General features: G+C 42.8%; 2 protein-coding genes across 2 annotated transcripts; one reads left to right on the top strand and one right to left on the bottom strand.

Annotated features, from left to right (window-relative positions):
- The first annotated feature begins 649 nt into the window (after positions 1-649).
- LOC146614358 (actin-related protein 2/3 complex subunit 5-A-like) lies at positions 650-8,835 on the top strand. The gene is made up of 4 exons (XM_085377828.1): positions 650-907; positions 2,771-2,843; positions 7,898-8,074; positions 8,264-8,835. Exons 1-4 carry the CDS (start codon positions 768-770, stop codon positions 8,324-8,326), a joined length of 453 nt encoding a protein of 150 aa, XP_085233954.1. The 5' UTR covers positions 650-767; the 3' UTR covers positions 8,327-8,835.
- Positions 8,836-9,466: 631 nt separating this feature from the next.
- rnf2 (ring finger protein 2) lies at positions 9,467-22,238 on the bottom strand. The gene is made up of 9 exons (XM_085378179.1): positions 22,184-22,238; positions 19,375-19,471; positions 19,099-19,259; positions 16,308-16,390; positions 15,241-15,373; positions 15,061-15,160; positions 13,055-13,227; positions 12,753-12,942; positions 9,467-12,178 (listed from the first exon to the last, which is right to left on the bottom strand). Exons 2-9 carry the CDS (start codon positions 19,459-19,461, stop codon positions 12,077-12,079), a joined length of 1,029 nt encoding a protein of 342 aa, XP_085234305.1. The 5' UTR covers positions 19,462-19,471; positions 22,184-22,238; the 3' UTR covers positions 9,467-12,076.
- Positions 22,239-26,155: the final 3,917 nt, after the last annotated feature.

The following is a 26,155-nucleotide window of genomic DNA, read 5'->3' as shown; positions in this document are numbered from 1 at the left end:
CCACAGCTGCAATAATTCTTTAAGTGTTATTTTTTTCCTTGGGATTCTAATTTCACCGAAGTTTACTAAACTCAACAAACTTGATATTACTTACCGGGACATTTATTCTGTCCTCATTTTCTTTCACCGAAAAATTGTTTCCTGCAGTGCCATCTTTCGCGCTTGGCTCTCCTACCTTTGCTAACGTGATGCGCATAGCGCAGAAGCGATGCTGCATTCACTTACACTCGGATATCTGAGCGTCACCGTGAAAACATAATCGGACATTTGATATTTGATTGAATTTTATTGTTTTGCCTTTGGGGTGGCACCTGGGGTGGCCAGTCTGGTTTGGGGGGTGGCCTGTGCCCCCCCAGGCCACCCCGCTGGACACGCCATTGCTTATAAATACATTTCAGAAATACCTTTTGGACTTTCATGAAATGAATCATAGTCATCAAATTAAAACAAAAAGAATTCACTTGACATGTAATATAGATTGCATAAAAAATGAGTTTGCTCACGATGTTCTCGTTTCTTCATATGAGTTTGTATTGCAAATATTAAAAAATGTTCTGTAAACTCCGTACCAGTTGGAGGCAGCACTGCGCCAGTTTGGGGTTTTTTGTTTGGCCCGAACATGAGGAAGAAGTAGAAAGAAAGTGAGGAAGTGAGGAGGTGAGGAAGTGGACCTGCGGGGCTGCGAAGTGGACAGCAGAGTTTCGTGGCGTGTGCTGTCCTTAGAGCTTTGTCTTTTCCTTTAGCCGATCTTTGTTGTCGTGTACAGGATGTCTAAGAACACGGTGTCCGACCGCTTCAGGAAAGTAGATGTCGATGAATACGACGAGAACAAGTTCGTGGACGAGGAAGAGGGAGGAGAGAATCAGGGCGGTCCGGACGAGGCCGAAGTGGACTCTCTGCTCAGACAATATCCTTTAAGTTGGCGGCTGTTCTGCTGACGGCACGGCGAACAGTGATGCGTGTATGTGGACAGCTCCGCTGTTTGAAGGGCGGAGTATCGGTCCAGTATCGGTGCTTCTCGGTACCCGTTTTTATATGGTTAAAATAATGTTCCGGGTATTTACAGTGACATAAAGTTGACGTTTCTGTGACATCCTGTGTGCAGTTTGTTTCATAGGAGCCTGTGAAACCTGACTTCCGGGTGTCAGTCACAGGAGGGTGTGGTTCTCTGTGACTTTATCCTTTTTAAGGAAATGTTTCAGCCCCATTCTTTGTCCGTGTGTCGGACTGTGTGTATTATCAGAATTGTCATGTATTCACGCTAAAGAGCTGCTGTTCGACTGTGTTTCTTTCACCTGCAGCTTTCCGCGCCTTTAAAGGCCTCGATGAAACCAACAGCAGTGCTTTAAGGTGAGCTCGGCTGCATAGAGAGCAGGCTGAGGAGCTGTGCAGGAGGACTCGCTGCCTCTACTTTACCGCTGTCGTTTATGGAGCACCATAGAGTAGTCCTTTTACTCTGAATTAGGGCTGCCACACACGATTATTGTGAGAGTCGACCAATCAGATCATCATCCACTGGACGTGAAACGTACAGCTTATTGCACCAGCAGCATCTGCTCTGATATAACTATCATTAGCTTACAGCTTGAAGTGTTTCAGGTATGTGCTAACTAAAAATAAAGACAAGGTGATAGTTTAATTACACTTTTAATGAAATTTGCAGATTGTCTCAGTGGAAACTCAGCCGTCTGCTACTTCATATCTAAAATATAACAGCACACTGGAGTAAACTCTCTATCATCTCACACTTCTTTTTAATCAATTTTCTGCTTGACGTTTATTCAGCTGTGTGAAAACTGTAACTTTAATCTCAGCCAAACCGATTTACTGAGGAACAAACAAAACGCTGAAAAAAGCCAAACAATAACATTTTTAAGTTATCTAAGTGACTTTTATATCATGTTTAACCTGAGTAGCGAAAGACCGCGGGGGGTTTGAGAACGATGTGCCAGGAGTTGAACCTTGACCTCCCGGCCAGCACATCTCCGAAAACATCGGAGCACTTTTGTAAATATGTGATGTCTTGATAAATCGACCAGATATTTGAGGTTTACACAGCTGCATTCTCGCCTGAAAATATCTGAAAACTTTATTTTGTGACCCAGAAAGAGTAATATTAAAACTAAGTAGCTGCCGCCATCGTTGGAAACTGTAATTGGCTGGGCCGCGCTATGAATTCTGGGATAGGTTGGGTCATGAAGGATACACCCGACCCATCCTTCAAATCTGGGGAAATTAAGGACGCATTTGGAGAAGTCTTCGAGTTTGGACAGCCTTTGTCGCGTCGCTGTAACAAATGCAGCCTCTGAATTTGGACACAGCTACGATACCGGAGACTAATTTTTCCTCGGGGTTTATCGGCAGCTGGCATCCTTGTAGATGCAGTGCTGCCATCTTCTGTTTCAGTCCGTTATTACACTCTTAAATCCTACTACTTATTCCTGCGTCTTTCAGGATCTTGCAAAGCTTCAAACGACACGTCGACTATTAAATTAGTCGTCAATGATTTTGATAGTCGACGAATCGTGGCAGCCCTACTCTGACTCTTGACTTTGTGTGCCTAGTTGTAAAATTTAGTCACAGAAGTCTTTTTTTTTTTTTAATGTTATTTGTAATGAAACCTGCTGTTTGCTTTAGAAACAGTTTACTCCTTGTTTTGTAGTTGCACTTTATAGTGTCTATAGTGTATACTATATGTGTATTCATTTAAAACAGGAAGCACAGGTCGTGTATCTCCATCTCTGTGTTGTCCTTGACTGATATTTTGTAAGGGGAATCTGAATGGAGCTCTCAGTGCTGTCCTAAAGAATCCTCCAATCAACACCAAGAACCAGAATGCCAAGGTATCTGTGTTTTTATTCAACCTGACTCTCTACATTTATTTTCAATTCACTTCAGTTTCATTTATACACTACCAAATCACAACAACAGCCTCCTCACGATGCTTTATATCGTAAGGTAAAGAATCAAGACAACAATAAAGAGAGCAAGCACTTGGTGACAGTGGGAATAAAAAAACTCCCTTTTAAAGGAAGAAGCCTCCATCAGAACCAGGCTCAGGGAGGGCCAGCCAGGATGATCTGATATCGTCGTGTTGGTGTTGTTCCCAGATCATCATGAAATTGTTGTTCCAGGTTCAACATTGCAAGTGACCAGTCACATTGTTGTGACGTTATTCTTTTGCGCGCCAAGCCATTCGTGCATTTATGAAATTCCAATGTTGCAAGGACAATATCAATTCAGCTTAGCGTTTATTAAAGGGTTAGGGTCCGTTGATCGGCGGACAGAGGCGGTTTCTCGCAGCTTAAGTACAGTTTTTTTGTTTTACGGCGGTTTTTCCCGAAGTCGCAAAAGTATGACGTCACAACATTCTGATTGGTCACTTGCAATGTTGATCCTGGAACAACATTTACTATGTTGATCTGGGAACAACACCAACACGACGATATCAGATCGCGCGGGCCAGCCGACAGCTGCGATACTCCACAGTGGCATTTAACTTCTCTGAATGTGGTTCTTTATGTTTTCCTAAGAGATTTAAATGAAACATAATCCAAGAGTAACGCTTCAGTTTTAATTAAAAGGTTTTCATAGAAAAGCTCCATTAACTGCTTAGGAGTTACAGCCTGTCTCAGCTGCCATGGGGCAAGAGATGGGGCACAGCCCGGACAGGCTGTCAGTCAGGGCTAACACAGGGAGACAGACAGCCATTCACTTTCACACCTATAGTCAGTTTAGCGTCACCAGTTAGTCTTTGGACTATGGGAGGAAGCCAGAGGTAGCCCACACTGACATGGGGAGAGCATGTAAACTCAAAGTAGAAAGGCTCTGGCCAAATGGTCGATTCAAACCCAGGACCTGGGATTGAATTGACCTTCTTGCTGTGAAGCAAAAGTCCTAACCACTGTACCCCCATGCTGCTTATATACATATACCCCCACTAATATTTGGTTAACATATTTTGGTTGCACCTTGACAACATGCTTTTGGTAGCCATCAATAAGCTTCTGGCATAATTCTGGACTGATTGGAAACTCTTCTTGGCAGAATTGGTTTAATTTGGTTAGTTTCCTTGCATGGACCTGACTTAAGTATATATACTTAACAGACCATCAGAGCATTATATACACCTGCTATTTAATAATATTTCTTATCTAAATAATTTGACTTAACAAAACTTTATGAAGAACAAAATATTTTAACCTCACACATAATACTAGCCAGGCCCTTGTAGTCAGTGTGACCAAAGGTAGCATAGCTACCATTAGCTCTTCCCCAGCAGGTTGTCCCTAGCAGCCGGAAAAACAGGATGGTTGGTTGATGGTGAGGAGCAAGCGTAGTCTCTCTATCAATCAGCTATGTACCACAGGCCCTCAACTGTTATTTAAAAAGCCATCACTTGACCCAGCTGTCTTAGCTAGTTATAGGATCATCTCAAACCTCTTTTTATTGCAATTTTTTTCAAAAACACAGAAAAAGCACAGAAACAGCTTTAGTGAAGGTTACAAATGATCTTCTTATGGCCTCTGACAGTGGACTCATCTCTGTGCTTGTCCTGCTAGACCTCAGTGCAGCGTTCGATACTGTCGACCATAATATCCTATTAGAGCGATTAGAACATGCTGTAGGTATTACAGGTACTGCACTGCAGTGGTTTCTATCATATCTATCTAATAGACTCCAGTTTGTGCATGTAAATGGAGAGTCCTCTTCACACACTGAGGTTAATTATGGAGTTCCACAGGGTTCAGTGCTAGGACCAATTCTGTTTACATTATACATGCTTCCCTTAGGCAGCATCATTAGAAGACATAAATGATACCCAGCTTTATCTATCCATGAAGACAGATAAGACGGGTAACATGAAATATGGTATCTAAGCAGATTCTTACTCTGGATGGCATTACCTTGGCCTCCAGTAACACTGTGAGGAACCTTGGAGTCATTTTTGACCAGGACATGTCCTTCAATGCACATATTAAACAATCGAAATACTTTACGTGGGTTACAGTTGCTCCAAGACAGTAACAGTAATAGACTAAACTAATTACATGATACAATATGTTACAAAGTTTAGAAATATAAGAAATAGCTCTAATATATACAAATAGCTCAATTATAAATATCAAGAATATATGAGGGACATTTAACCTGTGAACTTTGTCACTTGTGCAACAGTGTGTAGCTATTGCAGTCTGTACTGTGCATTAGATGGAGGAGTTGTACAGGGAGATGGCCACAGGCAGAAATGATTTCCTGTGTTGTTCAGTGGTGCATTGTGGGTAATCTTAGTCTCTCACTGAGCGTGCTCCTGTGACTAGCCAGCACATCATGGAGTGAGTGGGAGGTATAATCCAGCATTGTCTTCATCTTGGATGATAGCTGCCTCTCAGGTACCACCTTAAGGGAGTCAACCCTAAACCTGCTGCCCCAGCATGCAACACCATAGAGGATAGCACTGGCCACAACAGACTCATAGAAAATCCTGAGCATTGTCTGACCAATGTTGAAGGACCTTAGAGACGACTCTGGCCCTTCCTGTAGAGTACAGTGGTGTTTTTAACCCAGTCCAGTTTATTATCTATGTGTACTCCGAGGTATTTATAGTCCACATGGATTGAAACAGGTGTCACAGGTTTCCTGGTCCTCCTAAAGTCCACAATCAGTTCTTTGGTCTTTGCCACACTAAGCTGCAGATGATTCTGCTCACATCACAGCCCTCTGGCTACTCTGACTCATCATCCCTGCTGATGCATCCAACCACCGCAGAGTCATCAGGAAACTTCTGAAGATGGAGGTCTCTGTGCAGTGGCTGAAGTGTGTGGTGTACAGGGTGAGGAGGAAGGGGGAAGGATGGTCCCCTGTGGTGTTCCTGTGTTGCTGATCACCTTGTCAGACACACACATATTGTGGTCTTCCTGTCAGGTAATCAACAATCCAGGACACCAGAGAAGCATCCACCTGCATCGCTGTAAGCTTATCACCCAAGAGGGTCGGCCTGATGGTGTTGAAAGCACTGGAAAAGTCAAAAACATGACCCTCACAATGCTCGCCAACGTGTCTAGATGGGTGCAGACGCGATTGAGCAGATAGATGATGACATCCTCAGCTCCGAGAAGGGGCTGGTAAGCAAACTGAAGAGGATCCCTGACGTGGTCTGAGTATGGGTCGGAGCTGGTCCAGGATGAGTCTTTCCAGGGTCTTCATGACGTAGGATGTCAGGCCTGTAGTCCTGGGGTCCTCTTCTTGTCTCTGTCTTAGAGATGGGCTCAGAGTAGAGCTGCTACCCCTCCACATTGAAATTAAAGGTTTCCTCTTTGATAAAGCATGCAGTTGGGGCTGGATCAAATGAACCTAAATCCTCCCTTGGTTACCCTGCAGTAGGTTTCGGCTTCCCGTGATGCACTGAGTGTTGACTGTGCACTGACTATATGTTTATACATCACTCTGCATATGAGATATTATTCATCTCTGGTAGGGCTGGGTATCGTCACTGATTTCTAGAATCGATTCGATTCCGATTCACAAGGTCCTGAATCGATTTGATCTTCGATTCGATTTGAATCTGGGAAATTTTGACAGTCAGAAATAATATAATTCAGATCAGTACATTTACATATTTTTCTATCTATAAAAAGGAAGCTGACACTTTCCAGACTTTATCAAAGGTGTGAGCATCACAGCAGAGGCCTTTGTGTCAAAGTCGCTGAAGATAAAACACAGAAAAACATGAAGGAGATTTTCCTGTTCTGGAATTTTATAAAAATATTCTGCAGTACATCAAAAATGAAAGAAAACCATTAATCAGCATATGAACGTTACCTCTGAAGTTACAGCGGTTTTATTAGAGACACGGCTAACAGGCATTTTGTATAATTTTAAAAAGTTTACATTTGTTCAGAAGCCTGTTGAACAGCAGAAATTAGGTTTTCTTTTCAGAAGTAAGTAAAAACAACATCGGCCGACAGCCTGTAAACAACGGTAGACTTGTGCGTAACAAGCAAGCGAATAATGCAGAAAACAGATTTTTAGACAGGAAACTGTTGTTGAAGTACAGAGAGAGAGAGAGAGCTGTGCATGAAGTGTGATTTTATCCTGGTGGAAGCAAAACAGCAAAAGTCAGAGTGAATTCATGACGATGTTTATGTGAAGCGTAGTTTGGATCTGCTTTTGCTGCTGGTTCGGTCAATGTTGTTTGGAGAGAGATCAAACTAACAGCTTCAGAATCGGCGCAAAAAGGGCGTGAACACAAAGCTCGACCCGCCGAAACATCAGAATCAGCGAGCTGTCGGCTTTCAGCCCCGACTGTGAGAAAGGCGACATCTCACCGATTCTGCTCCACGCTTTGTGTTTACGTCTATGTGCAGAAGCCGTGTTCCTGCTCTCATTCACGGTCTTAGCTGTTTGGTGGTTGTCAAAATTTTGTGACGTTTCACCAGAGATTCTGGAATTTTGGGCAAAATACATTTATATTAAAAAATCGATTCAGGATTTTAATGAATCGATATCACGTTATCCAAGCCAGAATCGATTTTAATCGATGCATCGATGAATAAAACCCACCCCTAATCTCTGGCTCTTCTTCCACAGCGTTTCTTTTTTCTGTCTTCCTCCCCAGCCCTCCCTGAGTGGGATTCTGCTGGAGTCATCTTCCTGCTAAAAGGGAGTTTTTCATTCCCAGTCTCCTCACAGTGCTTGCTGTTTTCTTTGTATTATTGTAGGGTCTTTACCTTGCAATATAAAGTACCTTGAGACAACTGCTGTGAATTGTGGCTATATAAATAAAATTGAATTGAAATGATGTGGGAGCTCAGATGTCTTGATGGAAAGTGTTCATTTAGGTACCTGCTTTTTAATATGCAGTATCCTCCCCCTCTTTATGTGTGTTGGTGCATAGGAGCGAGCAGAGCAGCTGGTGGTCAAAGTGTTGAGCAGCTTCAAGAGCAGTGACATAGAGAAGGCTGTGGGCTCTCTGGACAAAGCAGGAGTGGATCTGCTCATGAAATACATCTACAGAGGCTTTGAGAAGCCCTCTGACAACAGTAGTGCTGTACTCCTGCAGTGGCATGAAAAGGTCAGTGCTTTCTGTTAATTAAGCTAATACAATCTTAGAGTGGAAATTGTGCTGAAATCGAAACCAGTTTCCATTAAGTGGTTAGTGCCACGTTCACAAAGCCAGAGCTTTGATCACAATCACAGACGATTCCCTCAAATCATAATGCAGAGAAAAGTTTATGGACGTTTCTTTTCTGTGCGTCCTCAGGCCCTGGCAGTGGGAGGAGTTGGCTCTATCGTGAGAGTCCTGACTGCGAGGAAGACGGTCTGATGGTCGCCGAACCTGCAGCGTCCAGTCACACGCCACAGCTGATTGTGTTTCTGAGCTTCTGTCTTTATATAGGACTTTTTTTCCAACTGCTCTTCTTTCTACTTTTTTTTCTACTTTCTGGATTTCACACACATTTCTAGGATTTCAAAGTGCTGGGTGTCAGTCAGGCGGCAAGGTGCTGGCACCTCACACAATCTGTTTGGCATCCCTGCAAAGAGACCTCTCACTCAGACGCAAAGCAGCTCCACAGCTCCTCCTTTAAACAGCTCCCCGGCTGCTCTGCTGGCTCTCGCACCATTCGCGCTGTCTTCTCTGCATCTTTCCCCTTTTCCTCTGGTAGAGTCGGACTCATCCAGAGGAAACATTCCTGTTTACCCTCAACTTTCTCAAGATGTTTGTCCACTTTTTTTTTTTTCTGCTCATGCCAAAACTGTGTTTGGTTCAGCCTGATTCGTGGCTGTTCTTCTTACGTTGATTCTTTGTATATTTGAAACAACAAAAGAATAAAGAGCCGAAGCTGAACACTTGTCTTTTCTGCTTCTGTTGAATCCTTTTATACATATAAAACTACTGTAGTTGTTTTGCTCACACATTTGAAAATGAGTTTGTATTCTGCTTTTATCACAACAGCAGGATAGTTGTTAGTGATGGGACGAGCAGAGCCGTCGGAGCGTGTCGAGAAATCCGGACGGTCTTTGATGAACCGCCTTTTGAGGCTTTCTGCTTTATGGGCGAGTGATGTGAGTGACGACTTTGAGCCAGTAAAGTATTAGACACGATATGCCTGTAAATAATGATCGTGTTTACTATAATATTCATAAGTTTTATTTCAAGTTTAAGTGTTTGTTGTGCACCAGGCTAGAGTAAAACACCATCTCATCTATGGGTGTCATCCAGATGTGAGACTTTATAGGACTGTTTTACTGGTGCAGTCTGGCTTCCTCAGTGCAAGAAACCAGTGGAGTCTATGGAGAGCCACATGTGCCAAAACTAAATGCATCATTAAATGAAACATAAGCTAATTTTGTTTAACATTCTGGTATTTTGAGCGATGTTTCTAACAAATGACTATAATTATTGATATTTTTTATTTACAAAGTAGCAGAACAAATGATAGAATCAGCCAATGTTCAGGGGAAAAACTTTAATATGACAACTGAATCCAATTCATTAAAAATACCTTTGATGTGAAGTTGCACTGATGTATTCAGCTCTATGCCGAGGTCATGTAACACTGGACTCCACTGAACTGAAAGGATGTCAAACATGATTACAGAGCAGAAACCGCACCGTGTGCTCCATGTTGAACTCAGATTCAGCTTTATTGACCAAACAGAAGGATGCAGTATACAAGCTCCACACACTGCTGATCAGATGCACTCGTCCTAAACGAAACATGAGTAACGCTGTGACTCGTAGGGTTCTCTCTCATGGTGAGTGTATTTTGTGAAATGGGACCATTTTCTTTGCTAAAGTTGAAAGTCACGCTCCTCTGTGACTTTCAAAAGTCCAATGTTGATTTCTGCTCAAACTATTTTTATTCAGAATAATGTATAGGTCAGTAAAACGAAATGGTATCTGCTCAAGCACTGAGGTTAGTTGCAACAGCTAGTTTCTACTTTTCCTTCAGCTGCTACATTTTGCTTAACTACCTTTTTCTCTAGAACGGCAGAAATGAGTAAAGTGTCATCTACACTCTCCAGAACCCAAGTTATACTTACTGTGCAGAAAGATCGTTCTCTGGTTATCGACTCGAATGAAAGAATAGCAGCAAATCGTCACCTGAGACGAGCTGCATCCAAAGAAAGAATGTTTGCTGTTTTTTAGTTTCAAGGTTTAGGAAACAAATGAGTCGTTCTAAACTTTGCTTCACCGACTTTTATCCATAATTTAGACGTTTCTCTAATAACATTTTGACTTGCAGTGAGCAGAGCACTTCCATTTATTTAAATTAACAGATTCTCCAACTCCTCTAATATAACCCATACTATACATTAATCAGAAACATGGCATTGTGCTATACCATTTGTTTAACAGCTGCAGGTTTTAAAGACAGACGGAAAACACGTTACAGGATATCAAACATGATATTTGTATGAAACCAAGTCATTTCCATGTTCTGTGTCTGAACACTTCCTTTTCCCACCATCAGTGAAAACAAGTTTATGACATGACACAGGCTGTACTGACAGTTTATTCCCTTCACATTCTCATCAACACATTTCAGTAATCACTCACAAGTAGTGTCCATGCAACCGAGCATGAGCTCACGCTAGCACAGCTCAAACTCTGCACATGTTTGTGGTTTGTTGAAATGTACCAACTGGCAACCAGTCTGAACACAAATTGACAAAGTCACAACATTTACGGTACACGTTTAGACTCGCACTCACTCAGGAATCACCCTTTCCGTGGAGTTTCTCTTCCAAACACTCAGGAACCTGACTGCTGGGTGGAAAATGAAACAAACTGTATCAAAGATTTCTCCAGGATGTGTCTGTGAGAGCAACGAGTTAACCTCCCTGTGATGGACAGCCACCCTCAGCAAACAGGATAAATACTGTAAAGGTCAAACTGTCCAAGCCTCCGATCACACATACTGTTACAAAAGACATTTATAAAAGGATGAGCGATAGAGAGCAGCCACAGATATTAGAAGACAGTTTGTTCCTACAGATCAGGGCAACTGAGATTCTCCAACTCAAATCAGGGTTCATAAACCAGCTGTACACGTCAACTTTGTGACCGTGACAAGACGACCAAATCTGTTGGTTTGTTTCCATTTTCACGTAAACTAACAGTCACACGTGGCAAGATTCTCTTCCGCTTATCAGGACTGCAGGGATGCTGGAGCGTATCCCAGCTACCACAGGGCGAGAGGCGGGGCACGCCCCGGACAGGCCTGTCTCAGGGCGAGCGACCATTCAAACCTGTGGGCCATTCACAATCACCAGTTACCCTAACCAACTGTGATGTTCTGGGAGTACTGGGAGAGAACCACACAAACAAAACACAGCAAGGCTGGACAGTGGAGTCGAACTCAGGACCTAACCACTGCACCACCGTGCCGCCATAATTATATATAGAAGAGTGTTCTAACAGAAACACATTTCAATGCAACACATATTCACATTGTGGCTTTTATTTACTTCCATGCATGTCAGATGCATCGTACATGGCCCACTAATGCATGGCAAACTGTTCACAGGCATTTTAACAAAGCGCATCATTCTGATATCCTGGAGGTCACTGGGAGTGATCGTGTGCTCCTACACTGTTTGGACAGAGCTGGTCCTGGTTTTTAAGGCCCTAAACCCAGCCACATGTCACCCATGTGATGCAGGGCGGTTTCCAAAGTCAAACAGACCCACGAGTCCCGGCCTAAAGGCCATCCAGATGAAGACAGTATACCATGTGCTTTTAACTTCACGCTATAGATGGACCCTGGATTTGTTTGGAGAGAATCCACAGTTACTGTCAGCAGCCCAGTCTGTCGGCTGCTGTTCTGATCTGCTACATCATACTAAGATAGAAACAACACGGATACAGATAATATAAAACAAGGGGTTTCTTCTATGTACAAGAGTCCTTTTGAGGGTTTTAGTCAACCCTGTCATCTCCTTCAGAAATACACTTCTGCTCTTGTTTCTGTGTGCCGCACAGGTATCCATGTCCATGCATTTGATTTTCCTCTGAGTGTGTGTGTGTGTGTGTGTGTGTGCGCACGTGTGTGTGTGTTTTCCTGGCCGTCTACTTGTGTTCTTTAGTAGGGGCAAAGTAGAGCTCCATGGGTTTGTTGACCTTCCAGTACTTTTCACTGACCAGTTCCAGGGAGAAGGAACCATTCAGCACCTGTGGACAGAGTTCAACACGTCATTTCCCAAACACACTGAATCACACAGTATTTTGAATGTAGCCATTGAATCTGTTGTTGTTACTGTGAACTGTGTTTGCACATAGAAAAGCTAAACCTGCTGTCTCACCTTTGTGCACATCCCTTTACAACATCGTACGTCTACATCAAATGTGCCAAGTGCCAGTGTTTTACATCATTTCCTCAAGGATTAAAAAAAGGGAATAAGTGGTTAGCGCCCCCTAGTGTGGTGCCTCGTTGACTACAGCCAACATGAATTCTTCCACTTTAAAAATAAAACCACAAAGCTAAACCTTGGTATACTAATAATAATGCTATACTATATAACTTGTTTTATTTTTGTGCCAGCCCCTAACACTGTAAGAAAAACATGGGTTGGAAAAATTAAAACTAATGGCCACCAGATTATCATACTGTGGGTGCAAAAAGTCTTCCGGTCTTACAGAAGTCTGTGGGACAACAGCCTTCAGTCCACGTCTGTGTGGATCACAGTGAAAAAGACAGGATAGCTATATGTTTAGTAAAGCTGAGTGTGTCTGTGTGGGTGCTCACAGTGAACTGGTTTCCAGCTGTAGGTATGTAGATGGTGTACTGTTTCTCTGAAGCTGCCTCCACATTAACAGGACTGGCTTCAGCGTTTCTCCTCAGCTCCTCCAGAGCCAGTCGCACAGCCAGGTATTTAGACAGGTGATCCACTGTGGCGTTACCGGATGTCTTTATGTAGCGAGGGACAAACTCCACACTGTGCAGACACAAAAGCACTCGTGTGAATATGTGCAGGAACTGGATTTTCAGAGCTAACGTAGGGTGTGTATTATATTGAAATGGATGTGTCAGCAGCAATGTCTGACTACCTGTTGTGACCGTCATCCTTCTCCATCAGGGTGGGGTGTGGCCTAAAGACCAGCTCTATTTCACTGGCACCACCATCAATCACCGAGTCCCCGCCCCCGTTCTCTGCAGCGTTATCCATGTCCAAACCGCTGTCGTCGCTTGTCTTGGTGCGCTTGATGCTCGGCCCGGCCTCCTACAGAACCACAGTTAAAGATGAAGAGAGATCACCCATCCTAAAAATCACTGTGGTCCTCACACTCGTGTGTTCGTCTCTTTTCCATTAGTACTCGGATCGACTCGCCACGCTTTTCAGGGTTTCCCATTAGATAACAGCTCCTGGTACCAGTAGGGATGGGTACCGGTATCCGGTGCCATTATGCCGGTGCCTTTTTTTCCCCTGAGATGTCATACACTTTGGATTCTAGCCAATCATTTTACGTTTCCGAGGATAGTAGGCGGGCCCAGGTACGTACGTTCTTTTGAGCAGAGCTACAGATTAAAAATGCCCAAAGCGAAGCGGTCAAAGTCTGGCTGTACTTCACAACAAAAGATGCAAACTCAGCAGCCTGCAACAAGTGCTTTAAGCTGATACTGTGATACTGTCAAAGGAGGTAACACCTCGAATGATGAAACACCTGGCGACGGGTTTTTTTTAAAGCCGAGAAATGCGCCGTATTTGATAGCTTGCTGCGAGACCTCACACCGAGCGCATCTACTGCGGGTGTGGTGCCTGTTATCGGACCCGGAGTTAGCAACATCCCCCAAAAACCCCAATAGCCTCCGTAATGTCTTTGTGCCTGCGGGAGGTCGACGTGTATAGGGAAGCGCTGTATAAGGTTCCCGTTATTGGTGTTTGGGTGGTTGACCGGGACGGATTTTCTCCTGTCACTTTCTCGTCATCCCTGACGTGCTCTCCGTTGTTTTTTCCCTGCTAATTTTAGCATCACACGGCACAGCTTCTGTATCACGTGGTATAAGGCTCCGCCCTTGTCATTTGTTGAGCAGGAAGAGTGAGCGCTTGTTTTCATGCAGAGTACGTCCCGGATCAAACTGCGGTACAATCGGCGTCTTTTTTTTTCTTTTTTTTTTTAAAAATCGTTGTCATTTGGAAATGAGATCGCACATAAGTATGAATCGAGATCGCGATTTTCTAACGATTAATTGTGCAGCCCTATTATCTGCTGTAAAAAGCCAGGACAGGAAAATCTCTTCACGTTTTTCTGTGTTTGATCCTCAGTTACTTTGACACAAAGACATCTGCTGTGATGCTCTGATGAAGTCTCACAGTGTCAGCTTTGTTTTTATACACAGACATAAATGTAAGGAGATGTAAATGATCAGAATTATAATATTTCCGACTGAGTAAACACTGAATCAATGGGGACTTTGTGATTCGATGATAGAAGTCAGTGATGATACCCGGCCCTAGTCATGCTCTACATGAAAAATAAAGAAAAGGAAGACAAAGACGCCAATGCCTCTGTTCCAGTAGTACCTATTGGTAAATGGACTGATTCTTATAGAGCGCTCTTCTGCTCTCCCGGAGTACTCAAAGCGCTCTACACAACATGCCACATTCACCCAATCACACCCATTCTCACAAGCACTTTCTCTATATGCTTTCTAACTACATTCACACACATTCACACGCCGATTGATGCGTCAGAGAGCAACTTGGGGTTAGTATCTTGCCCAAGGATACATGACATGCAGACTGGAGGAGGCAGGGATCGAACCACCAACCTTCCGATCAGTAGGTGACCTGCTCTACCTCCTGAGTAACAGCCACCCCAAATCAACCTAATCCTAATCAACTACACTCGGCTTAGGTTGTTTTCCATTACAGCTGAGTCAATGTGGGTGAGGTTGTTACAGCAACACGGCCTGAAAGTTCTGCGTGTAGCTTGTACCAGGTAATAACACCTAATGGAAAATCCTAAAATCGAGTCCAGTTGAATCAAACAGGTACACGTGGAAAAGAGGCTTAAGCGGTACACAGAAAGCATCCATGTATACCACATCATACCTGGTTGCTGTGGACGGAAGCGTTGCTACAGTGGGAAGAGTCTCCATTATCCTCAGCTCCACTGCCGTTCTCCACTGTGTGTCTCTTACCACGCTGTAGTCTGACACAGAGGTAACTCGCATTCATTGAAATGGACTGAGTTTAATGTGAGTATTTGGAGCATTTGTACACGTCCTTTACCTGGTCATAGCCTGTATCTTCAGCCCTTCTTCTATGCTGTGGGATAAGGCTTGCTGGTTGTTGTGTTTGCTGATGCGGGCCAAAACTCTTTCCTGGTGGGCTTCGTACTCGTCACGGCTCGGGTAAATCTTACCTGAAAGTAGAAAAATGCCACAAAAGACTTCACGCACCATGTCCACACGTAAATAAACAGGAAATAACTATGTATAATATATACACACACATGTTTTCAGACTGTGTCTTACAGGTCTGAAAGTACACGTATATAACAATTTGTTTTTACATAATGATCCAATTACAATAAATTAATGAAGGCTGTGTTTAAAAAACATTTATTTTGTATTATGTTTCTCTACAGAAAACTTGAGTATGAACCAAATAGTGATTTTGGAGAATTGTTGATTGTAGTGATTTCATACTGTGCTGTAATCATCATCATCTGATTTTTAAAACTGAGAAAACTAAAGAAATGATTTTTGACCTTAGGATGTGCACATGACTCAGTGGGGATTGATGGGTGTACGACACAGCAGGTTAGCTCATATGAATACTCAGGCATCTATGTGGATACCTTTTTTTAAATGGAAAGGCTGTGTTGGGTTTTTCTGTGAGAAATTAGCTCGAAGACTACAAAGAGAACCAGTCTCTCCAGTAAAGATATGAAAAAGATTCATCAGGATCATAAAACTGTTAATGATCCATCCCATATCTTTTGAGCCGTTACTCTCAGGGAGACGGTACAGAGCAAAGAAAACAAAGCAGCAGAAAGTCTCGTTCCTCCCTACATCTGTTGCACTTTTAAATAAGCACTTGGCACTATTTAAACCTCTGGAGCAACATCGCTGTGTAACTGAACACTTGCTGGCGTCGTGTCACAGGAAACAAAGGTGTATTGATGAATCTATTCACTTATTTATGGATTGATCTTTGTTGCTGCTTTCATTATTCAAATGCTGCCATGTTTCTTCTTCCACAGTAATGTGAAAATGACACAAAATGTTCTTCCTGCAGGCATAAGAAACCATCAACATGTGGATGTAAAGCACAACTTTCCTGACATCACTTACTAATCAGAGCATCAAAATTGGGGTCTGGACGCAGCGATCTCTTGGACACCAGCTTCTTACGACAGGTAGGACACTCTTTATTACTGCGGAGACAGCAAACGGCATCAGTGCCACTTCCACATGAACAACAGGTAATCATGCACAACATCTCAGTTGTTTTCTAACGTCTGTATCGGTGTTATGAAAGCAAAACTCATGACCTGTGAAAGCCTGAACAACAACAGACGAAGTGACAGTATGTGAAAACAGCATATCAAAAACAAGGAAAATTCATACCACACTGAGGCCGTGCTAGCCCATCAGCATGAGACGATGCTCGGACTGTTACTGTGCATCTGCATGCCTAATGCCTATATCTGTAAGTGTGAGTGGAAGCAGGTGCTGTGACTGTAAGATGGTCACTCTCACACATCAACCTTCAGGTGAGAAGCTTTGGCTTTTTGAACCAGTCTCACTGCTGTATTATTACTATGCTAATATCCTGTGGGGTAGGTGCAATGTGTTTTATTAGCCATGTTTTAGTGCCATTAAAAGAGAGAGTGGATTTGGAAAGAGCAACTCATTGATAAAAAGTTAAAACTAATTTCCTGGGCTAAATTTGGCCGTTAACTCTGGCCTTTGAATAAAGCTCGCTTCAGCCAATACCAATCATGGAAGGCTACACAGGCTTCCCGACAGGCTGCACAGATGCTCCGTGACTTCACTGCCGCTAGTGCTGCACGATTTTGCATAAAATGAGAATCACGATTTTTTGGCTTAGAATTGAGATCACGATTCTCTCACGATTCTCTTTTCCAGTATAAATATTTATTGCACTTATTAACTGCACACCAACTTCGTAACAGTTGAGACTGAACATAAAAACAATAAATAAACATAAAAACAACAAAATGTTGTCCTGCTTTAAATTCCGTCTCCACCGTTGCTCGACGCTGCGTGTACAGAGCAGGTAGTGCAACAATAGAAAAATAGTTGCGGGACGGCACTCTGTAGCGTTTGTCTAGGGTGTTGATCATTTTCCTAAATCCCTCGTTTTGCACAGTGTTGATGGAGCCATATCTGTGGTCAGGTGATAAGTGATAGCCTCCGTAATGTCTTTGTGCCTGCGGGAGTTCGACGGGTATAGGGAAGCGCTGTATAAGGTTCCCGTTATTGGTGTTTGGGTGGTTGACCGGGACGGATTTTCTCCTGTCACTTTCTCGTCATCCCTGACGTGCTCTCCGTTGTTTTTTCCCTGCTAATTTGGAAATGAGATCGCACACAAGTATGAATCGAGATCGCGATTTTCTAACGATTAATCGTGCAGCCCTAACTGCCGCCCTCTCTGTCCAGCTGTGACGGTCATATTACTCAGGTGTAGGGCTGGGCCATATTATACCGTTCACGGTAATACCGGTATAATGTTAGGCAACGATAGGAAAATGAAATATCGCGATAGAATATGAGTGAAACGCGCATGCGCAGTGCCTTTGTTTTCATACGCACATGGCCGATTGTTGAGTGAAACAGATGAACCAGAATTGGTTTGTACAAATGGTGCAACTTCAGTGATGTGGAACTGGTTTGGTGTTTGTCCGTCAGATACACGACAAAGCACATTTTTTTGCAGAACATGCAAGCGGCCGTCGTATTTGTCGGACTAAGATGCTCTTAAATCTGGGAGTAATCTGGGTCCTAAACTCTGTATACTTCAGGTCAAACAACACTGCAGCATCACTTAGAGTTAAAAACTGTCTAAATTCTTTCATCTTTAATAAAACGATCAGCATTGCTGCTTTACCAGGTGTAACTATGAAGTTTAACTTCCAGGCATCCATGAAAACAAAAGTTATTACATTTAACGGAGTTAGAAGTTAGCAGGAAGCTAGCGGAAGTTAGCTCGCTAGTTTCGCTAGTTACCTAAGCATGATATAGCATGTTCTGACGGAGAGATTTCTGAAAAAAATCAAACGTACAGCTCTGCTATCACTTCCAACATAAATGAAGACAGGAAACTAAACAGCAGTGACGTTTGTAGGGTTACTGAAGTTGGGCTAGCTGGTATATAATGATGTGCTACGTGATCGCTAGCGACACAGCTATGTTAGCATAACATAAACAGTGAAGCTGGAGGACGAACACTAACACGTGAAGGTTCCTCATGGTTAGAGACAAATGCAATCGCATGGCAGGATGCTGTAAACGGACCAAACTTCAGTCAGGAGAACAACTGAGATAATCCATCCACAATACGAGGTTAGTCATTAATATACTGCAACAACATGGGAATAGAGCAGCTGCAGAGAATTCAACATTAATGAATCAATGGTACAGAAGTGGAGGAAGCAAGAAGAATGAGTTTAATAAAGTTTGATTTATCTGACTGCTTTGTTTCGCTTAATGTGCCTTATAATCCCGTGCACCTTATGGTCCGAAAAATACGTACTGCACACTGCAGTTTAATGTTGCAAAGCACCTCTTTTTAACTTCAGTGGATATTATACATGGTTATGCTCAGGATATGTCAGCCCATTTCTACTGGAAATGCCTTTGGGTTAAACTTTCAGCAAGGAATTTGCATTTGCACTGTTACATTTTTATAAAGCTTTAATGTACATAAAAACCAGCTTCTTGTTTAAGTGAAAATAAATGGAAGGTTGTCTTTTTGTGCTAGTAATGTTGTGGAGTTGTATTTTGTCTCGCATCAATTATATCGTCAGTTATATCGTTATCGCAAATTTTCAAATATATATCGTGATAAATATTTTTGGCCATATCGCCCTGCTCTACTCAGGTGTTCCCGTGCACTCACCCAGATCTCAAAGCTGTGATGATGCAATCAGCACAGAAGCGATGCAAACATTCTTTGGTAGTCATCGTGTTCTTCAGCATGTCCAGACAGATAGGACACATAAGTTCACTGTGCAAGGACCTGGGTGACACCGCTATTTCCAGGCCATCTGTGATAGCCTCCTGTGGCAGAAGCAAACACACAGACTGAGGTTAGCACCAAGACGAACCAGGCCTAACAATCACAAACACAGCCGTGCCACAGGCTGACTGATGATGAGGTGGTGTTAGTGATTACCTGTGGAGTCCTCTGTAGCTCGTACAGACTCAGCTCCCAAGTCTTGCTGAGGGGTTGGACCCCATTGGTCTGAACTGTTTGAGTCATCACTGAAACTCTGAAAAACAGAAAGGAAAAATGGAGACTCTTCTGCAAATCAATGATAACGAGTTATTCACTCCAAATTAATGGTAAGCACAGCACACTTTCTATTGTCACACATAAACATGTAACCTGTAATGTCAATGAGTAAAATAAAAGTTCAGCAATGAACCAAAAATCCAAAAAGGAGAACAACCAGAAAGAAAGACAAAAAACTGGTGGACAGGGAGTCGGGTTGGTGGGGGGTGTGGGGGGTTGGGCGGAAAGGGAATGGGACTGGAAGTCAGCCAATCAGAGAGCAGAAGACCAAAAGGTCTCACTGCCCGCTGACCTCTGTTCACCGTGCTGGATTCACAGCGCACAGGAAGCCACGATTTGTTTCCTTCAAAGCTTGCTTTAGCACATCAGCGCTGCGATTAATGCAGAAGTCAACACGGACGCACAAACCCTTCATTCCTCATGAGCAGCAGCAAAACTTTTTACCATAAACGCACTGACATTAGTGTTAGCGCTGGCATCTGACACAGTCCAGCTTCTCACCCAGTTTGTCCGACTGGATGAAACACAGCACTGTCAGAGACATCACACTGATCCACGGTCTTACTCTGTACTTTTTTTCTATTATAGTTATTTACTTATACCTTTCATAGTAAATTAAGCTGCCAGTAAGTTTATATAGAATTAGAAAACAATGTGTTTACAGTGTCTATTTTATAAAATCCCCATCTAAGCTCAGAACAGAATAGGAATATCCTTTATTGTGCCTCATTGGGAATATTCAGGTGTCGCTGACAGGCAGACATGCAGATTAAAATATTGTTTTAAACTTGTGGGTGCTGACTTCTCTCAGACTTTAATTCAGGACTCTTGGAGGGACTCGTCTCTCTCGCGCTCTCTTTATAGTCTCCATTCATGGAAAGGACTAAGAGGTTTTTATACTTTGCAGACTGAAGCAGCTAAAGTCACTGCACCAGTAAAATGCATTTCTTGGATAGCAGTTGGAAACATCGCCTTCAACAGTATTTCATTGTCATGTTATCATTTTAACAAATGTAACTCTTTAGATGTAATAGGGTTGTTAGGAAGCTTTATGGTCTTGTTTTATTTAGACGTAGGGCTGGGCGATATGGCCTAAAATCCATATCGCGGTATAATTTGAAGCATGTACGGTAACAATATATCTCACGATATATTCTTTTCTTCTGTATACTGTATATTCCGCACTATAAGGCGCACTTAAAATCCTTTAATTTTTTAAAAATCGACAGTGTGCCTTATAATCCGGTGCACCTTATGTATGAATTCTGGTTGTGCTTACTGACCTCGAACCGATTTTATGTGCTACAGAAATCTGTCAAAATGTTTTAGTACGACTTTGGTTGCTACGAAGCCGCACCGCTTGATGGATTGTCGGAGTATTACGGCTGCAAACAAATGACATCACGGGGTCGCTATAACGACTCCACGCAGATTAGGTGGTACTCCACTGAAAAATGGAAAATAATTTCTAATTCTTAACTGAGCTGATGTGTTTGGTGCTCACGACACACAGGGTTGTGTAACCTGGGCATACGGATCACTCCTAATAACAGTTCGTCTATGTACAGATAATACAAGAAACCAGTGTTATTTGTGTTATATGGGGCTGTTCTGTTGTGGGTCTGAGAGGTTTGTCTAGTCAGAATGTTATACTGTATATATGTGTGTCTGTCTTACAGTGTACTCTCGTAATGTAAAGAATAGCTGCTGCAGATAATGGAGACCTTAATAAGTTTCAAGTTAGACTTCTGTGCCTCCCTGCTTGGCCTTATTTCTCTGTCTTGTCTGCTGCGTATCATTTGGGTGTTTGCAGCTTTGCTCCTTATTACCTGTTGGCCTCTGTCTTTGTTTTGGTTTTGCCCGAATAACAACATGGCAAAGACTACCCAAAATGCATTGCGATACCCAGCACTAAAGAGGTGAAAATGGGGGTGGTTCACATAAAACACAACGAGCGGTTTGAAAGGCAAGCTACACAATCTTTCCACATATGAAGAATAAAATATCAATAAACACAGTACAATGGGACGTAAAACGGGGGCTGCGTTGACCAGTACATTACCATGACGTGTTTGTACCGCAATCATTAATCTGTGTCCATAAACAAAACCCTGTGTGCAGCACACATTCAAATTAGACACGGTCTCTACGGCTGTTAGCGTGTAAACGGGTTTTCTCAAACGCACAGGCAGCTGAGTCGACTCTGATATTAATTTTCCACCAAGTTATTAGTGTTAGCTTATCAACTGTTGTTCACGGGCAGACCTCGAGCACAGATTTCAATGAACCCACGGTGCTCGGCTGCTAACCACGGGCTACCGAAGAGGCTAGCTGCTCCTCGCAGCGCTAACGCCAGAAAGGAGCTGAACACAGACCGTGACAAAGACCGCACGATCGTGGCGGACACTCATCTCGTTTCCATTTAAATAGCACACACAATTACACGACGAGTTATTCAATAAAATACTCGGGACGGAGTCACGAATGTAATTTGTGGCTGTGACAGAGGGGAAAACAACAACAGACAAGAGCCGAGCACCGCTGTCCTGAGCTGAGCTGTGCGGCTGTCCAGCCTCCAGAAAACAGCGTGAAACAACCACAAACTGACGCCTGGAGCTTTTTAACCACAACTTCCCACACAGGAGCGAAGCAGGGATCCCAGCTGGGAACATCATTTTTCCATACTTACATTTTCAGTTGTAAGAGACGATCCAGCCAGCGCGTTTAGGCGAAGGCAATATGGCGGACACACAAGAAGCAACGTAACCTGGGAAACCGAGTCCTGTGCTGGAAGCCTGATCAGGTGACATCTGTACACGTCAATGACTGTAGAAGTCACTGCTACACACCCATCACCCAAACTCCCATCAAAATCAATAAAAACACTTTAACGGAAGCCAGCTTCACCTAATTATGGCCCATTGTCTTATTATATGGAAAAATGTGTGTCATGAGCCTCCAGCTCGCACTGGAGTGGTTCGCAGCCGAGTGTGAAGCAGCGGGAATGAGGATCAGCACCTCCAAATCTGAAGCCATGGTTCTCAGCCGGAAAAGGGTGGAGTGCCCACTCCGGGTCGGGGATGAGTTCCTGCCCCAAGTGGAGGAGTTCAAGTATCTCGGGGTCTTGTTCGCGAGTGATGGGAGAATAAATAAATAGTTTCTGATATATGATATAGTTAATCATGATTATGAAAAACCCACCTCATAAATATAAAATCTTGAATAACAAGTGTTGGTTTTTTTTTTATTGGACTGGTGGATGGTGCAGTGGTAAATGGATTGGTTCTAATATAGTTATTCTGAACTTTACACCACCAACCTCAGTGACTTTTTCTGTGCCTGAGCGGATTCTGTCGAACATTCACACACATTCACACTCTCATGAATGCGCTGGGAGCAGCTCTAGGTTTGCGTATCTTGCCCACGTACACTTTGGCATGCAAGCTGGGAAACAGAGCTGCTGTGTGAGAAGGAACCTGTGACGCTTGTGTGCAGCCATTATCCAGACACCTTCCAGTGCAAACATAATAATATCGAAGCCCTGGCAGTTTTTTAAAAAAGTCATTATAAAGATGTATATGTTAATATAACACAAAGTGTTTCTTATTCACAATGTCATCATAATGTCATCGTTTTAAAGAATAATTTAGAGATTTCCTTATAACACAGCACAAAGTGCTGATTATGAAAACTTAAACATAAACTCCTTTTCCATATGTAACTGAATCAGAACAGGTGAAGCCAATTGAAAAATGTATGTTTCTTTATTTTGTATAGATTTTTTCTTTTCTTTGCTAAATGAACTTCTGAATATTGTTTACATGATTGAAATAAAATTAACAAACAAACAATAAACAATCATTTTAAGAGGTGTTTCATTATTGTGCCAGTTTCTTTTCTCTTTTCAGTGGCAGACGTGGACTTCCACACTTTTCTGTTTTCCCATCAGAAACAGATTTGAGTCTTGACTTGTTCATTCAACTTCTATGTCTGGTTACCACCAGCACAAAAGCCACAAATAGTTTTCCTTTTTATATTTTGAGCTGTGGGTATGAACCAATCCAATGAGCAGATACATGCATCTCAACATGATGATGAGACGCTATGGAAGAAATGAGGGTATTGTGTTAGGGAAACCCTCGGTCTGTCCGGGGGTGGTATTTTTACACCAAATGATCAGAAATACACACAAAGTCAGACAGAAACACTCTGATAAGGATGCATTTTTCTGTCTGCTTCACAGTCAGCCACACATCAGAGTCTTTAATTATTGTACTGGAACGTAGTTTTTAATCACTGCCACTAGAGGACATCAGTGCTCGAGGTTAGCCTGTCACTGATTTGCAGGGCAGTTTGCCAGTATGGGAACTATGCTCATGTCTATGTTAATAAAATAATTGTTTAAATACCTTTTAAATTACTATGCTTTAGTGTGAAGCAGGTTGAAATGACTGTATAAGTTGTGATATATTGCATAATACGTCTTTTGCTTTCTCACACATAGTGTATGGTGTTAGAGGGATTGGCCACACCCAGCTGGTACGAAGAGAAAGAGACTGATAGGAACTGTGAAAAGACAAGAAAAAGTAAGGAGAGTAATTGAATGGTTTTTAATTATTGTTTCAGATAACTAAAGTAAATATTAGAAAAAATAATATGTAGATATAAAATACACAAACTACACCTTTGAGGAACACTGAGAAAATAAGGCACTAGTTGTGCTGTTTGTACCCATTCTTATGTGTGGTATCAGTGAATGGACTGGTTAACACCGATTTGCATGAGCTATGGGGACTTTCAACATCCACACACTGTGTATTTTATGACCACACACAACCTTAGATGTGGCATGAGTCGTGGATGTCAGGATATCAGGACATGCCTTGAGGCGGATCTATTTCAGATGATTAAAAAAAACGAGGGGAAAAAGTGCAAAATGACACCAAAATGTTGACAAGTAGGAACAAAATGATCACAGAGATGCTAAAAGACAGCCAAGAAGAGCATCGCTAATTGTAAGCATGTTAGGGGGCTAAAACAGGAGGCTTGAGGCAGAGATGAGCTGTAAACCGACCATGTGTTTATTCACCAACATTAACAATGCCAAACCATAACACATAATAAAGCGATGCAGCCCAGTGGTGGGACATGGTTCCAGCAGCCTCTGATGTCAGTGCGCTGTTGCTAACTGGCCCTCGACCATAACCTCATCTGGGGTTACGTGCTAAACCAAACTAAAAACTGCAGGGATTTTCTGCAGGGAGAAAATGTACGTGAGACACAATCTTGTCACCAGAATACTCAGTTAGGATATAATTTGGCCCTCCTACCTATATGCACATCAGGTAAATATTAAAGTAATATTTCCCACCTAGGCAGACATTAACCAGCACTCACTGAAGGACTGCCAACAAGAAAAACCTGAAGACAAATAACCAATAAAAACACGTCAGACTTCTTCTATGACTGTCATCTTTTACACAAATGTCATGATTACTCATGTATGTTAATCTAGCCAAGCAATGAAGAAGACCTTCATTACACATTAAAAAGTAATAAATAACCATAAAGAAGCCCTTTTAAGCACGAGCGCTGGAAAACAACAGGGACCAATTATGTAAAGTCAAACTATGTAAAATCATCCAATAGTCCACTTCACATGCACCGTCAGAACCGTTTGGTTTACGTGCAGCTTGGATAGAGTGCTCAGGGGGCAGGACACATGGAAACCTTTGCTGTGAATGAAGGAGAAAATTACCTACACTGTTGTCTGTGCTGCAGGACATCACAGTTTCTGTTGGAGACCTGGTAGGACTCTGCTTCAGGCCAACAGCGTCAGACATTTTCTTCAATTCAGTGTTATTTATACAGCGCCAAATCACAACAACAGTCACCTCAAGGTGCTTTATATTGTAAGCTAGACCCTACAGTAATACATACAGAGAAAACCCCAACAAGCACTTTGGCGACAGTGGGAAGGAAAAACTCCCTTTTAACAGGAAGAAACCTCCAACAGAACCAGGCTCAGGGAGGGGCGGGGCCCTCTGCTGTGACCGGTTGGGGTGAGAGAAGGAAGACAGGATAAAGACATGCTGTGGAAGAGAGACAGAGGTTAATAACAGATATGATTCAATGCAGAGAGGTCTGTTAACACATAGTGAGTGAAGAAGAAACACCCAGTGCATCATGGGAATCCCCCGGCAGCCTACACCTATTGCAGAATAACTAAGGGAGGATTCAGGGTCACCTGGTCCAGCCCTAACTATATGCTTTAGCAAAAAGGAAAGTTTGAAACCTAATCTTGAAAGTAGAGATCACAATAGCTAATAGCAGTCAGCGTGCTAGCCTGTAGAGCTCTGCGTCTCTCCATGGCCTCCCCAGAGCATCACCGACCCACCATCAAACCAGTCATTCTGAATGATATTACAGGCAGCAGGTTGTTCTCCACAGCTTCTGCAGACCCTTCTATGTCTGCCACATTGTTTGGTCAGAGACATTCATGCCAGTGCCTGCTGGAGGTAATTTTGTAGGACTGGGAGTGCTGGTTCTGTTTCTCCTTGCACAAGGAAGCAGGAAGGTCCTGCTGATGAGGTAAGGACCTTTGGCTACGTTCACACTGCAGGTCTTAATGCTCAATTCCAATTGTTTGATCAAATCCAAT

The sequence above is a fragment of the Diplotaxodon limnothrissa genome, linkage group LG18 (assembly GCF_057381915.1).
Source record: "Diplotaxodon limnothrissa isolate DT_005_m linkage group LG18, D_limnothrissa_male_GT1.1, whole genome shotgun sequence".
Lineage (NCBI taxonomy): Eukaryota > Metazoa > Chordata > Actinopteri > Cichliformes > Cichlidae > Diplotaxodon > Diplotaxodon limnothrissa.
The sequence above is the reverse complement of the archived record's forward strand: the minus strand, read 5'-3'. Positions and strand labels throughout refer to the sequence as shown.